We start from the raw sequence: 15,900 nt of genomic DNA, 5'->3' as shown, positions 1-15,900 counted from the left end.
AGCCGCTTCCGGGACTTCCATATTTGGGAATGATGAATCAGAGATGCCTCGAGAGAGCAGTGAGATGAGGAGCTCTCGAAGCACGACCGCTGGCATTATAAGTGTATAAGTAGTTTGGATTAACCGTTGTGTTATTTTAAGTAAAAAATGATTAGTTGACTTAACTTTAAAAAATTGAGGAAAACCGTTGCCTTAAAATTATTAAGTAAATAAACCTCATGCTTAATCGAAAAAAATAAGTAGGCTAATGTGGAATTGTCAAGTTCACATAACTTAATTTTTTCAATTAAGCATGTTTATTTACTTAATAATTTTAAGGCAATGGGTTTACTTAATTTGTTTAAGTGAACTGAACACTTTTTACAGTGAATATATTGAATTATCAATATATTATTAACATAGTGAATAATGATAAACCTGTGTGCTAAATCAAAGGTATTATTTAACATGCATGAAGCCATTTTATTGTCATGTGACAAGAAATCATAAACCATAAAAAAACCTCTTATATAATAAATATACTGTATGTGTGTGTATATGTATGTATGTATGTATTTATGTGTATATATGCTACTGTTTATATATATATACACACACAAAAACTTTTATGCTAGATGTGACTAATTTATCACAATTAATTGATTTGACAGCACTAATAATATAATAATACAATGTTAATATAACATAATATCTGCTTAAAAAATATAATGAATCAATAATCAATAATAATAATTATATAAATATTATCAAAACATAGATGTATTTCAAAAATGTCAGAACCCAATGTGAATACAAAGATTACAAAGATTTGTAAGAACTAGATTTTTTTAAAAGATTTCTCCTTTTTATCATCTCAGACATTCCAATTTGTCAAATAATACCGTGGCACTAATATAGAACAACAATTAAAAATAAACAAACCCCATACAATAAAAACACCCACAGTCATAGCACTTTATCTCATTTATCACTTTATTTCATTTCCATGACCTCTCGAGCAACTCTATACCCCAGTGCACGTCTGACACCGTGACAGATTAGATTATCAGTGATGTTCCTGTCCGCTGGTATCAGCGCTCTTATTCGGCATGTGTTCCCGGTGGCGTTCTCTTCCCGGGAGCCTCCGTTATCACGGCCCACGTTAGACAAGCATCCCTGGTGATGGTGTGGTGGAAAGTTTCACTCCTGAAACAGCGTCAGGTTACACGCCGGGCAGAAATAGATCCTCCAGAAACACCAAGCGCACAGATGTGGCCCTTCGGCATTTCTTATTGATAAGAAAATCCCTGAATAATTCACTGATCTCCAATAAGCCAAACGGCGTCCACAGGTGCTGCGTAGGGTGGGTTTTAAGTAAAGACACACATGTGTTGTGAGGGTTATGTGTAAATGTAGGCTTGAGTTACAGGGTGGATCAGAATTTAGGCCCGGTTTATGGTCATTACCCAAAGTGCTCAGTCACGAACATTAGAAGACTGGTTCAACTAGGTCAACATGGTGGATCTCAGATCCATGACACAGCAATTTGGATAAAACATTGCTCAATCTAGATCCAGTGTGAAGTTCACAAACAACATACATACACAAAATTGCTCATGGCATCACCTGACGAGTCATATTGAATTATATTTAGTGATTTCGGCAACATGTTTGCACAAAAACATTTATCATCCAACAGTCACCAACACTTAGTCAAGTATGTTTATCCAACACTCTTGTTAAAACATTCATTGAATTATGGGCCAAAACAACTAATTTATTAAACTGAACTATCTTCAAAAAAATATTCTTAGTCGTGTAAATCAACAGCATCATGTTGATCACCACATTCTCTTTAAATAACAATTGAGGTTATGATGAGACACTTACAATGGAAGTTAATTTGAACATTAAATCACTTTTTTAATGTGACGTAATCAGTTGGCATTTTCTGTGTGAAGTTATGGTGTGTTCTATTATTTATCAATAATAGAACGCACCATTATATCCAATTTTAACATGAAAACATAAAAAAACTGTAAAAAATTATGATTTAAACATCTACAGCTCAAATAATAAGCTACGTGAGTTTTAAAGGGGTGGTATAATGCCCTTTTCACAAGATGTAAAATAAGTCTCTGCAAAGTTTTAGCTCAAAATACCCCACAGATATTTTTATATAGCATGTTAAAATTAAAACTTTTTGAGGGTGAGCAAAAACGTTTTTTTGGGTATGTCCCTTTAAATGCAAATGAGTTGCTGCTCCCAGCACAGGGGGCAGAGCTTCAAGAGCTTGAGCTTGTGTGTGTGTGTGTGTGTGTGTGTGTGTGTGTGTGTGTGTTACAATTACCTCATGCAGACATGCACTGAAAATTTCAAAAACGTTTAGCCTTTTATGTTCAAACCGGAGTCAGACAATGATGGAGAGACTCTAGAAGAAGTGACAACATGTAGAAGCAACAGGACATTTCTGAATGGTTAGTTGATGAATTTATGTAGCTTATATCTAGTTATCTTCTAGTCATTGATTAGCATATTCTGTCATGATAATCTATAAATCGTGTTCCCGGGGGCGGGGTTTATGTAAATTCTAGGGTTAGTGATGTCACTAACCCATGAGGAATCTCGTGTATTCTCTACCAGCCGTTTGTTGTAGTCCTTAAAAAGCGATTTCTTTAAAAGCAAATATCTCCCTTTGCTTTGAACTTTTGAGCGTTGTAACTTTGCAGATGTTGTTTATGCTCAAGCAGCAACATTACACACTAACTAAAGTTAGAAAAGTGAAATCATAATCAACCACCCCTTTAACAAAGAATAAGTGTACAATTTTAAACTTCGCCTTTAAATCCTCCAAAAATTGTAAATGCCTCACCGTAACATTTTTAAAAATTCAAAACAAGGGGTAAATATTTAATTTTTTGTGGTAATCAACACTATGTAGCCTACAAATGCTGTCAGTTTTAACTAGGCCTAAATAAATAATATAAGTACTATTATAAATTTATATGCTTAACTTTTCACTTAAAAACAAAAGTGCCTCACTATGAGCTAAATGTCATGCCTTTTTAAAAGAAAACATGGTGATTTCGAAATCATTTTTGTGCTAATAAACACAAACGCTGTCCATCAGTTTAACTGGTTCTGAACCTGTAATATTCCTCAATTATTAAGCAATGTTTGGACAGGCAGAGTTGAGGCCAGCTAAATCTGTCACCTCACAAACCAGCATAAACAAGGTCATAAATAAGCATCTCGGTGTGTGGCGAGGAGAAGTGACGGCCTGTGTGTTTATACTGTTGGCTTGCTGAGAGAATATCTGCTTCTTCTTCACGACACCTTCATCCACGAGAAACACAGAAAGCTTGCGGTGGGACTGCAGTAGTAAAGCTAGCGCCTGTCCAAACAAAGACCGTAAGAAACAAAACACCAGCACTTTAAACCATTGAAATATTTTGCGATTCACCACTCAACGATGCAGCAATGACATAAAACTTGTGCAAGTTACACAATATATAGCAATCTCAAACCATGAGCACATCATTCAGGCATCCAATGACGTGCAAGAACGGAAACAGCGGGAAATAAAATCAGGCTCGTGCAATGAACAAAGCGTTTGAGGTTTAAATATAGAACCTTTTTATTTCCATTTAGAGTAAATAGTGTTGAAAATCTGAAATAAGGCTTAAATACCTACAGAACGTTTGTATTTAAATAGTCAATAACACTTTACATGCCCAAATCCAGTGACAATGAAAAAATGTGTCCATTTTTGTGTTGTTATTATTCTTGTTTTTTCTTCTCCTCATATTTTCCCTTGTAAGAAAGAGTTCAAGTATAAAAATTCTCAACAGTGTAAAATAGCCCATCTGATGCATATTTAAAGCAATAGAAGCACAGCATCCATCCTCGACATTGACAATACATTCTAGTGTATGAAGCAGCATGTCCCTTCGCTCTTTTTTTTTTCTTTTTCTTTTTTTTCGTCCTTTTAAACAGTTCTGGATATGACAAATGGATATATAACATGCCCCCAAAACAACAGGCCTGCAATAAAACAAATGTCATACGACAGGCATTAAACTAGCTGATATTTAATGTCATGTTCTAAAATTCCAAATGTATTGAAAAAAAAAAAAAAAAAAAAAAAAAGGATTTGTACAGTGCACATACAGAATTGCATTTTAAATAAGTCCTACAACAACACTTTTGGTTGAGTATGTTAATAATACTACAACTAAGCCTACTCAATAACTTATAATAATAATAATAATAATATGCCATGAGATGAATACATTATATCCATACAGTACCGCTTCCAAGTCTGTGATCTTAGAGCGCAACATAAGTCAACTCAAAATAAATATCTTAAATAGCAGATCTCTTTAAATAGCATTACAAATGTAAGGCACACAAAGACCCCTCGGATCCTTTCGCTATAGTGCTGTTCTGTAAAGAGTTGCTCATTGAAATACATAGACCTTAGTAAGTGTGCTGGTGCTCAGTGAACATATAAAGACCAGACCGATAGCGGATAGCTTGCGGTGACTCTCCTTCTCTTATCACGACTCCAGATAAAAAGATCCGTCGCTGATTTTGGGAAGATCCACAGGTCTGTCCCTATCCTCTTTAGGATAAGAAGTGGGAAATGTTGACAGACCCGAAGCAGGACCGGTTCCAGGGATAAAACGGCAACAGCTCAACGAACCAGCGATCTTTCCAGAGCAATCCGACTGTGTGTGTGTGTGTGTGTGTATCAGTGCCTGTTCCTTCCAACACAGCAGTTGCTCCCTGATTCTAGTACTAATACTGAGCAATGCCACATTATTTTTCCCTACATAGTCATCTTTGTGTGTGTGTGTGTGTGTTTATGCACGCCCACAGACAGACATTAACACTTAAATTTGTGTATAACGGTGTACATGTTAGTCCGTGTGTGTGTTTTGTAAGCATATAATACAATACATCTCAGTCTTTTTGTCTTTTTTTGAGAGTACCTTCAAATTGTTCGATGCCCATTGTGGGGGAGCAAAAGAAAATCTCTCCTATTCCTGCACTTTGTTTTGTTTTCTTCCCCCTGTTTGCTTTGCATAGGTCAGGAGGTCAACGCAGGAGTCAGAGAAAGTGGGGACATTCAGCATCAGATAGATAAAAAGGTAGTTCACAAAACATAAAACATGCTAACACTGGATCTTTCTCCATTTCCGTCGCCACAGTTAGGTCTACTATCCCTGATTGGCAGAGTTTGTAGTTTTCGAATTCGCTGAAAAAATGCTCCATTTCCCTGATGATCAAAAAAAAAAAAAAAAAAAAAAATGCACTTGAGAAGACGACAGAACAAAACGAGCCCTCAAATAAATGAGAATAAATATAAAGGTAAGGGGCCCTAGAATCAAAACAATGAGGGACATTTCCGAGAATCCTTCGGAAAAACTGTCGCCTACATTAAATGACAGCATCGGGACTTAAGGTTTTCGTCTACCACAGTGATTAGTCGCTCCTTCCGCAATAAATATCCTACTCTAATATTAATCATAGTAATAAAGATAACATAATAATAATGATAATGAGTAAAAAGCTAGATTCCGTCCTTTCCTGCGATTTTTTTTTTTTTGGTTTTGATGTTTTCTTTAAATCACAGCAAGTTGGAAAGCAATGTAGTTCCCATCTCACTAATATTAATAATAATAATAATAATCTCTCTACCAATTACTATCCCCCTCCCTCGTCTTCCTCCTCTTGCAATCAACCCACAACCAGCAACTATCTTCGTCACCATCATCTAGTAGCATTCGCTGGGCGTCGACTCCCTGCGCGTCTTCCGTCCGCCGCTTTGGTTGCTATTGCATTCGTTCGGCTTGTAGTTGTTGAGGCTGGTATTGACCGAAAGCGGCGGCGGCGGCCGCGGTTCCCGGAGCCGCGGTTGCTAATGGTTGTTGCATGGCATAGCCGTAGCCGGCGGCAGCTACGTAGCCAGTTGCGGCGGGAGAAGCCGCGTACGGATACTGCTCGTAGGCCGCGGCGGCCGCCGCTGTCGCAGCGCTAGCGTACTGAGCGTACGCGGCGCCCGTGTAGTCGATGTACGGCGAAGACGCTGTAGCGGAGGCCGTCGCTGGCTGGAGGTGAGGGATGACCATGCTGGGTTGCATGAAGGCCTGCGGGTACACATAGTGAGTTGGGATCCTGCGAGAGACAAACACGACAGCACGTTAGCATTGCATTATGGACGCAGCACATAGAAAACCACAACTATAGCGCGGCCAAAGCACCCAATTTCCAAAATTCAGTAACACCCAAGGAAATGCCTGCTAATGATTATTAGAGATATAAGGTTGCCAAAATAGATATCTCTCAGTACAACTGTAATGTCCGGGCCACTAGCGTTAATGAAGAATTACTGTTTTCAAACAGGTTTTGCAAAACAAACAGATGCCCCTCCCCCAAACTCACACCATTAGCTGAGTCACGGTTACTAGTTTGGGTTTGTCTAGATGCTTAAAGGGATAGTTCACCCCAAAATTAAAATTCTGTCATTAATTACTCACCCTCATGTCCTTCCAAACCTGTAAGAGTTTCGTTCATCTTCGGAACACAAATGAAGATTTTTGATTAAATCTGAGAGCTTTCTGTCCCTCCATTGAACTACCACTTTGACACTTCAAAAAGTTCATAAAGAGATCGTAAAACGAATCCATATGAATCGAGCGGTTTATTCCAAATTTTCTGAAGAGACTTGATCGCTTTATATGATGAACAGATTGAAGTTAGGATTTTATTCACAATTAAACATTGATCAGTGAACGTAAACAGAAGTTCAACAGAACATGCTGTGAAACATGAGAATGAACCTCATTGGTTCTCGCATGTCAAGCGAATCAAATCTGTTCATCATATAAAGCGATCGTGTCTCTTCTGAAAATTTTGGACTAAACCGCTCAATTAATATGGATTAGATTTACAATCTCCTTATTAACTTTTTGAAGCTTCAAAGTGGTAGTTGTGTAGCTGTCAATGGAGGGACAGAAAGCTCTCAGATTTCATCAAAAAGATCTTATGGGTTTGGAACGACATGAGGGTGAGTTATTAATGACAGAAATGTAATATTTTAGTGAACAGAGAAATGTTTAGATAATCAGTGTTTACATATTTAAGGGTGAAAGTAAAGAAAAAATAATAATTTTATCCTCTGATAGTTAAATCGACAAGTTAAATCCATTTGAACATTCCCTGAGTAAGTGATTGGTCAAACAACCAGATGCCCCGCCTCCAAAGTCACACCATTGGCTAAGCCACTGTTGCTATGTCAGGCCGGTCGTATTCTCAAACAAACAGAGCATGTTTTGATTGCGCCAGTGTTTACACTTTTTCTAGCAAATCAACCTATATCAGACAAAGAACAAAGCAACTAAACTTGGTTTAGGCATTTTTCCGACAAAATTATTTTGCAAACTACAGCTACAGTTTTATTTTACTATGCCAAAAAAAAAAAAAATGCATAGAAAAACAAAAAAAAGCATACATTGACTTTAACAATCAGTTATTACTACAGTAGTCAACATTTGAAGTGGATCAAACAAGTTCATCAAAGTTGTCCTAAGACCAAAACGGGTATTGTTCAAAATTCATGTAATACTTTGATGAAAGGTTTTGATCCACTTCAAATGTTGACAACTGTATTTTGTTTGTTCTCTCTTGTTTTGGCAAGTGTTTATAATTTCTGTGTTTGAAATTATATCGGCACAATTTGGCATGTTTCATTGCGATATTATCACAAATAAAACAATTGATTCCAAGCATGTATGCTTACAAAAACTTTAAATAATATTTGCATAAAGGGTGAATATGTCATTTTCCTAGGCCGGACATCACTGTTGGCCAATACTGTATCTATAGGCCGCTGAAGTCATGCTAAAAGTCACATGCATTCAACACCCGGGTGTCGGTCGTGTGAAACGAGGGAACGTTGGACCCAGGAGAGGAGAAGAGGAGATGAGGGGAGCATTGTGAATATGTCAGGGCTACTTTGACAGCTGGACAGTTTTCAAAAAGGGACGTTGCTGGCCGTTTCCCCCTCCAACACTTAGACAATGAGCCTCGGGCTGGACAGCAAACACAGAGGGGAGTTTTGATTAAATAAGCAATCAGGAACAATGAGCCCATTCTGCCTTTCATTACGTACCCCGTCGCACTTTCAGAGCGCTTTTCACATTTACTGTCTGCACTAAACAGACGGGTGAGAACTTTTTATACGAGTTCAGGGATGCATTGGATCACCAATAACTCACTAAATATGAGTCAAGAAGACAACGCAACTACATTATAGACAGGGTTCGTATACAGGACTTTTCAAGCACTACTTTTTTGGTTTCAGAGATCTCACTTATCAAACAATATCTTTCAAATTCTAAAAAAGGTAAATAGATAAACAAAAATAAACCAATAAATCAAAATGGTACAAATAAAGTGCAGCAGATGCAATTACAGTGTTAACTCTAACCATTAAAAAGAATACTATGACAAAGATATCGCTTTCCTTATTCAAACTGATTTCCCCTCCATGAATATATGATTGACCTGAAAGCTGTATCATATAATTGGCTATTTATAAGCAATATCACACTCATAGCCATGCGAAATGGCTCTATATCAATATCAGATATAGATTAAGTCCTTTTTTCAAGGGTTTTCCAGGACTTATATTTCAAAAAGTTCAAGTACTTCAAGCATTTTAAGCACCTTGTACGAACCCTGTATAGAAGGAACTGAGGTTAAGAGATTCCCAGGAAAAATTTAAGTGAATCATCTGAGCTCATGATGAAATATCTACTTTGACGTGTATGAAAGTCCCACCATGAGGATTTTTAGATGATGTTTAAGACTGGAATTTGAGCTAATCACATGCAATATTTAGTGGAAAAAGTGAGAGAATGTTTCTATCATGGCAACCCTATACGTAGCACACCATTATATCAATCAAACCTGACCAAACTCAAAAAACCTCCGCCCCAAATTAAAGAAAATAAGCATAACACAGGCGTCAAGAAATCAAGAGCAATAGAGCGGATTACCCACATCAACTCAAAAAAAAATAACAAAATAAAAAACACAATCACTCACAGAATACCATAAATGAAAGGAATTAAATTAAACCTTCCTTTTTTCTCTCTCAGGTCAAAGGGCAAAGATGCTCCTATGAAATCTTTCATAGATGCCTTGCCAGCCTGAGGTGACAGCAGGGATTGTGTTAATATAGACTACCATAAGAGTCATCATACACACAATAACAGTGAGAACAAACTGTAGGCTTCAAACAGGGAGAAGAAGATCACATTCAACCTGAACAGGCATCATCATCATCATCATCATCACAACACAAACACAAAACCACACACAGGTGACCCGTTTCAGGAATGTCAAATATAGTCCAAGATCAGGCTGGTCTGTTATTGTTAGCACACTGGGATTCATACAACTGAACAAGCAGTCGAAAAGCAGTACCAAGTTAGAGAAATCTTGCGCAACCGCTTTAGTGTTAAATAAAGCGCAGAACACAGTGAGTGACAGCGAGGGCTGGCCGCTATTTTCAGCTTGCATAAAGATTTCATCTTCTTTATCCGTCTAGTAAGCACTTGAGTATATATGACTTATTTGACTATATATTAATACTAGGCCACTTAGGTCTGGCAACCTAGTAAGCACTTGATCAGATGCATAGTTGTTTCACAAGACTTGAGAAAAATGGATTTATAAATAAAACTGGTGATCAGGTTCTCAGAAATAAAGATTAAAAATAACTGTTGTTACTATGCCATCTCTATCTAGACCATTGCAGTTCAGGAAAAGTGAGGTTTGTGTCTGTCTAAATAAAGGTCAACCTTTGTTCTACAGATCTAGAAACCACATGTTGTCATATGTGAAGTTAGAAAGCTAGAAATGCATCATCTGTTTACGTGGTTTTTACACACTATGGGTCAGATTTACTAACATCTTACTCACTTTTGGCGTTAAAAACTACTGGCAGGATTTACTAAAGACACGCAGAGAAAAATTAGCGCTGAAAAGGCGTGGACAGTCATTTTTGCGGCTAGCTTATTGCATATAGCATATGCATTTATAGGAGTTTCCCTTTCAGACGCAAAATTTATGGGAGTATTTAAGCGAATCATGCAACGTCATTTACTAAAGTTTGCGCTAGTCAATGATCACGCGCAGAACTGTCCACTCCCATCGGCGCATTAACGGGATTGCGCAGTCACACTAAATCGCCCTGTTTAGTAAATCTGGCCTGATGTGTGATGATGGCCCAACAAAGAAAGTTGCAGAACAGGCATGACTTTGCACTTTTCAAACCTGACCCCTATATTACACAGTCCCAATTTGACTACCAACACCATTTGGTTGCATTTGGCGAGGTCACAACACAGTGTAAAATATCTGAAAGAGGATCTATTATGCCCTTTTATAAAGTCTTGATGTTGTTTTTGGGCTCTGCTTGAATGTTGATTATTTTTATTAGAAGCCCCTCCTTCTGAAAAGCACACTGTGCTCTGATTGGTCGGCTGGAGCAGTGTGTTGTGATTGGTCGAGCGCTTCGAGTGTGTTTGGGAAATGTCCCTCCCCTTACCATAACCGCCAGTTTAACACACTACTAACTAACTCAACCAGGCCCCGCCCCTTTATTCTGCGCATTAATTACGTGACGTGTTCGTTCCCGGAAGAAACTCAAGACTACAATGGAGGCGTTTCAGGAGTTCAGAAACACTGACACTGATATAGAGAAGAGCTGGAGCTTTTTCATCCTCAAACAGCAACATTACACACTAAAGAAAGCATCTTTAACACAATGCACTGGTGCTAGGCGAGAGGTGCAATCTCAGTGGCACATGTTGGGCCTTGTTGAGTTTATCTCGAAGCTAAATGTCAGGAGCGGTGTGTGACAGTGACGAGAGAGAGAGAGAGAGAGAGAGAGAGAGAGAGAGAGAGAGAGAGAGAGAGAGAGAGAGAGAGAGAGAGAGAGAGAGAGAGAGAGAGAGAGAGAGAGAGAGAGAGAGAGAGAGAGAGAGAGAGAGAGAGAGAGAGAGAGAGAGATTCATGCGACTGCAGTGTCAGCATTACAGCCTTTGTGCAAAACAATGGTGAAGCTTGTTTTCCTTAACGCCGCACGGGTCATGTGACGAAGGCTCGCTCAGGGGGCTGTGGCATCCAGACATTTGTTTGTCACAGCAGAGGCTCACAACACGGCAAACACATGCATGCATGTCACAAACAGACACACACACACACACTCACCCACGCGCATACGCACACGCTGAGGAATCCTCCACTCATTAAATAATCACACTGAACGCCTGCGACTTTTCGACATGCTGATCTTACAGTAGATTGTCTGCCTTTGGAGTGATATATACTACTGTATGGACTTATTTTATTTTAAATAAATGAATACTTTTACTATTCAGCAAGGATGTGTTGAGTGCAAGATTACCACATTTATAATTGTAACTTTATATTCAAAGAATACTGAAAAAGAAAAGAAAAAAAAATGCATCACAGTTTCCACTAAAATATGAAGCCACACAACGGTTTTCAACATTGATAATAATCATAAATGTTTCTTGAGCATCAAATTATCATATTAGAGTGATTTCTGAAGGGTCATGTGACACTGAAGACTGGAGTAATGATGCTGAAAATTCAGCTTTGATCACAGGAATAAATTACACTTTAAAAATGGAAATATTTCATAATATTAGTGTTTGTACTGTATTTTGATCAAATAAATGCAGAGCAGCTCTCAAAAACATTACAAAAATACGTTTGAATGGTAGTGTAGTTTTACACGAGCATTAGGCTAAATAAATGAACCCTCATGTCATTCCATACCTGTATTGTCTTTCTAAAGACATAAAATAAAGACATTTAAAATAAAATAACATTAAATTTCTCTGTTCATCACACAAAGCCACCATACTCTGAGTAAATAAAGATTATTGGAGTGTGTTTTACAAAAAAATTAGTGCTGGGCAATGATTAATCGCATCCAAAATAAACGTTTGTGTTTACGTAATATATGTGTGTGTACTGTGAATAGTTTATTTTATTTTATATATATATATATATATATATATATATATATATATATATATATATATATATATATATATATATATAATACACATATGCATGTATACGTTTAAGAAATATTTGCATGTATATAGCATATATATATACATAATTTACATTACATATAAACATAAATATTGTATATATAAATAATTTTTTCTTAAATATATACATGCATGTGTATTTTTACATACAAAATAATTATACACAGCACACACACATATATTATGTAAACGCAAACTTTTATTTTAGATGCGATTAATCGTTGCCCAGCACTAAAGAAAATACTATTTCAGTCTTTCTACTATAAAATTTCATGTTTAATTCTATGTATGCTTCAAATGGATGCTTTATTCGGTGCTTGGCATTATAAAAATCCACTTTTGTTGTATAGAAAAGAGCATCCATCATAAAAGAGAGTATATTTGTAATGCGAACTGTCCGGTTGGTTTAAGAAATCATACAGAAATGGATGACAGGGAATGTACAAGCACATCATCACCGACTCTAGGGACTCTGGATCCACTGCAGGACGCCTTATAGGGCCAGAGAAAAGAGAGACAGAGAACGAGAGCTGAAAAAGAGGAGAAGTGAACAGACACAATGGAGATGGGAGAGAACGGTGAAGGGTGAGTATGTGTCAAAGTCTCTGTGGTGTGAGTGTGACAGGACTCCCAATCAGTGAGCAAAATAAAACCGCAGCGTGCAAGTTTGTAGTCGGGCTGTTGGGTTGGCGTGAAGAGGGATCAACAACGGCACACAAAACAAAAATGGCACGCAAGACACCAGAAAACACAACAAAGGTGAAAACAAACCAAAATGATCAAAAAACACAAGCTCCAGCAATAAAAAACGTGAAGAAAATAAAAGGAAGCAAACTTTGCTCCGTGGCAAAGTCATCACTCCTCCACAACACGGAAACTCAGCACCCCAAAAACCAGCCTTTTTTCCATTAAAATTAAAAAAATGCACACAGTTAAGCTATCAACACCACTTCATAACGGTAAAAAGGCACACACAGCTCTATGTACTATTAAAAGTGAAAGTCCAAACCAAAATAAAACCAACGTACATGCATCTGTAATCACCATTTTCGAGCTTGTGTGTTTGAGTCTACAGGCACTGTAGCTACAGATCTGCACTATTCCTCAAACCACCAGTTATCTTAACCCAAATCGAGCCTGTCGGACCAGAGAAAGATAGACAACATTGAGTCAGGCTGTAATGTCCAGTGTAAACTCACACACTGTACACACACACACACACACATTTACACGCACTCTCTCAACATCAAAGTATTAAATAAGATTCAGAAATATCATGTCGTCCCTAATATCTATGTATTTTAATTAGTGCTGGGCAACGATTAATCGCGATTAATCGCATCCAAAATAGGTTTGTGTTTGTGTACTGTGTATAATTATTTTGTATATATATATATATATATATATATATATATATATATATATATATATATATATATATAACACACATATGCATGTATATATTTAAGAAATATTTGCATGTACATATTTATATTTTATATAGATTTAAATATTTTATATATAAAATAAAAATCCTTAAATGTATACATGCATATGTGTGTATTTATACATACAAAATAATTATACACAGTACACACACATATATTATGCAAACACAAACTTTTATTTTGGATGCGATTAATCGCGATTAATCGTTGCCCAGCACTAAGTTAATGACATATCAAAGCCTCTGTGATGTCAGAATCTGGTCTTAAACCTGGTTTGATATTTAAAACTACCACTGAACACATGCATAATCAACCTATTCTAGATGTTCCCGCTACTCACCCATATGGTCTTTGGATGAAAGCTGGGTGAATCTGAGGGACGCCGAAGGTGAAACCTGCACAGAAAAACAGCATTTACACTACTAATATTATATAATCCTAATAAACCTGCTAAAGATGACTGTAGATGAAGCTAAACATTAAATCTGCTGAGTCAGTGCATACATGATCTACAGTTAATCACATCATAACATCTCTAATCTCCTTTACAGTCACTGTTTACAATCAATTAAGAGCTGAAAACCTTGAGTAAACATCTGCGCATGTACAAAGCAACTATAGAATGGAAAAAATGTTGTTGGAACATAATGCATCCGTGGTTTGTCAAGTCATTGTGTCGATATGTAAATGAGCAACGGCATTGGTGTGCAATGGCTTCCACTCATGAATATTATTTTCATGTCTTTGCTCTTCAAGCCTCACCTGGCTGCATGACCCGTGGCTTGGCTCCGAGATAAGCCAGGTTAACGTTGGCCTTTCTGCCGTCAATGATGGGGTTTGGGTCTTTACAGGCTCTGTCTGCAGCGGAGCGGTCTGCCATGGTCACCTATAGAAGAAAAACAGAAGTGTGGTGCATGAGACATACACACTGAAGAAGCAACAAATGCTCGAAAAACCAGGCTAATGGTTATAAATACAAACCCACACTTCAATTCCCCTATTTGGTACAGGGCAACCACATTGCAGACCTCACATAATTCATGACCTCTACCCCAAATCAGGCTTTTAACATGAGCTTATTTGGTGTTTATTCATATTTAAGATGTCTAGGCAACAAAAATCATTAAAGACAGAGGTCACTTAAGCTTTTTATATCTTTGTGAAACATGCATAAGGATTTTAGTGTTGTGAAATCCACAAGGGTCCTTTAACTTCTGCTGTGTGGACTGTCAAAACTTTACAAGTTGGCTTGTTTACTCACTCTTATCAGGGTGCTTCTAGTCAAACTCGACAGCTGAGCCAACAAAGGCCTGTTTTAGTTATCAATTGTGCACTTTATTCGGTCAGAAATGACTATTCTCACTAACAACGCGCAGTTTGAATTTATACTCGTGTAGTTTAGATTTAAAGGGTCTGTTCACCCTCCAAAAAATTATCACCTGCATTTTACTCCAAATTTGTTTGACATTCTTGAAATAAAATGTCAAGCAAAATGACAGTCACATTCACCGTTTATTTGCATTGCATCTTTTTCATCCATATAATTAAAGTGAATGTGAACTGGAACATTCCGCATAAGATCTCGTTTCGTGTTATACAGAACATCAGGGTGAGTAAACGAAACTTTCATTTTGGTGTGAACTGTCCCTTTTACAGCATAGGTTTCAATATCAGTCAGTGAAAGAAATGAATGTAGACAATTTTAAAAGTTTTAAACATTAAGCATTCGAGCACGCGCGCTACGCATGAACTTATCTCTGCTTCATTACATCTGATGAGTTGCCATTTAAATGTGTTGTGTCACGCTGTCACACAGCGTGTTTGTTTCAAAGTTTACGTCTGACAGCTTCCAATTTCATACTTACAAATCCATAACCCCTGGACTTTCCAGTCTGTCTGTCGGTAATCACCACAGCCTCTTCAATTTCGCCAAACACTTCAAAATATTTCCTTAGACTGGAATCCGTCGTATGATACGGAAGACCACCGACAAATATCTTGGTGTAAGTGGTGTCCTTTTGCGTGGTATGCATCCTCACACACAAAAATGCTCTCAAGTGCAAAAAAAATAAATAAAAAGCAAAGAAGATAGTGCAATTTAGGCTTGATAATGACAGTATCGCTATTTTAATAGGCTACGCTCCTTTAAAATATACACTAGAAGTTACAAAAAGCGATAGCTGTTAACTCTAAAACGCACGCGCGCAGATGGGTTTAATGTCAGAGGTAGATTAATGTGGAGCGGATTGAGCCAAGGATCATCAGGTGGGTCGAACTCCTCTTCCAAACTGACGTGACTTCTAAAAAGT

At 37.4% G+C, this 15,900-nt stretch overlaps 1 protein-coding gene across 1 annotated transcript; it reads right to left on the bottom strand.

The window, feature by feature from the left end:
- Nucleotides 1-2,765: 2,765 nt before the first annotated feature.
- Nucleotides 2,766-15,900, bottom strand: rbm24a (RNA binding motif protein 24a). Its single transcript, XM_084130251.1, has 4 exons — nt 15,457-15,900; nt 14,354-14,477; nt 13,932-13,986; nt 2,766-6,159 (listed from the first exon to the last, which is right to left on the bottom strand). Exons 1-4 carry the CDS (start codon nt 15,622-15,624, stop codon nt 5,817-5,819), a joined length of 690 nt encoding a protein of 229 aa, XP_083986377.1. The 5' UTR covers nt 15,625-15,900; the 3' UTR covers nt 2,766-5,816.

This window comes from Abramis brama, assembly GCF_963993115.1.
Source record: "Abramis brama genome assembly, chromosome: 12".
Lineage (NCBI taxonomy): Eukaryota > Metazoa > Chordata > Actinopteri > Cypriniformes > Leuciscidae > Abramis > Abramis brama.
The sequence above is the reverse complement of the archived record's forward strand: the minus strand, read 5'-3'. Positions and strand labels throughout refer to the sequence as shown.

Bases quoted from the DNA above. Each gene is read 5' to 3' on its own strand.
- rbm24a (XM_084130251.1), bottom strand. From the start codon at position 15,624: ATGCATACCACGCAAAAGGACACCACTTACACCAAGATATTTGTCGGT. The intron at 14,478-15,456 runs GTAAGTATGAAA...TTTCTTCTATAG, and splicing joins AGTCCAGGGGTTATGGATTT to GTGACCATGGCAGACCGCTC. The intron at 6,160-13,931 runs GTGAGTAGCGGG...TGTCTCTCGCAG, and splicing joins TTCATCCAAAGACCATATGG to GATCCCAACTCACTATGTGT.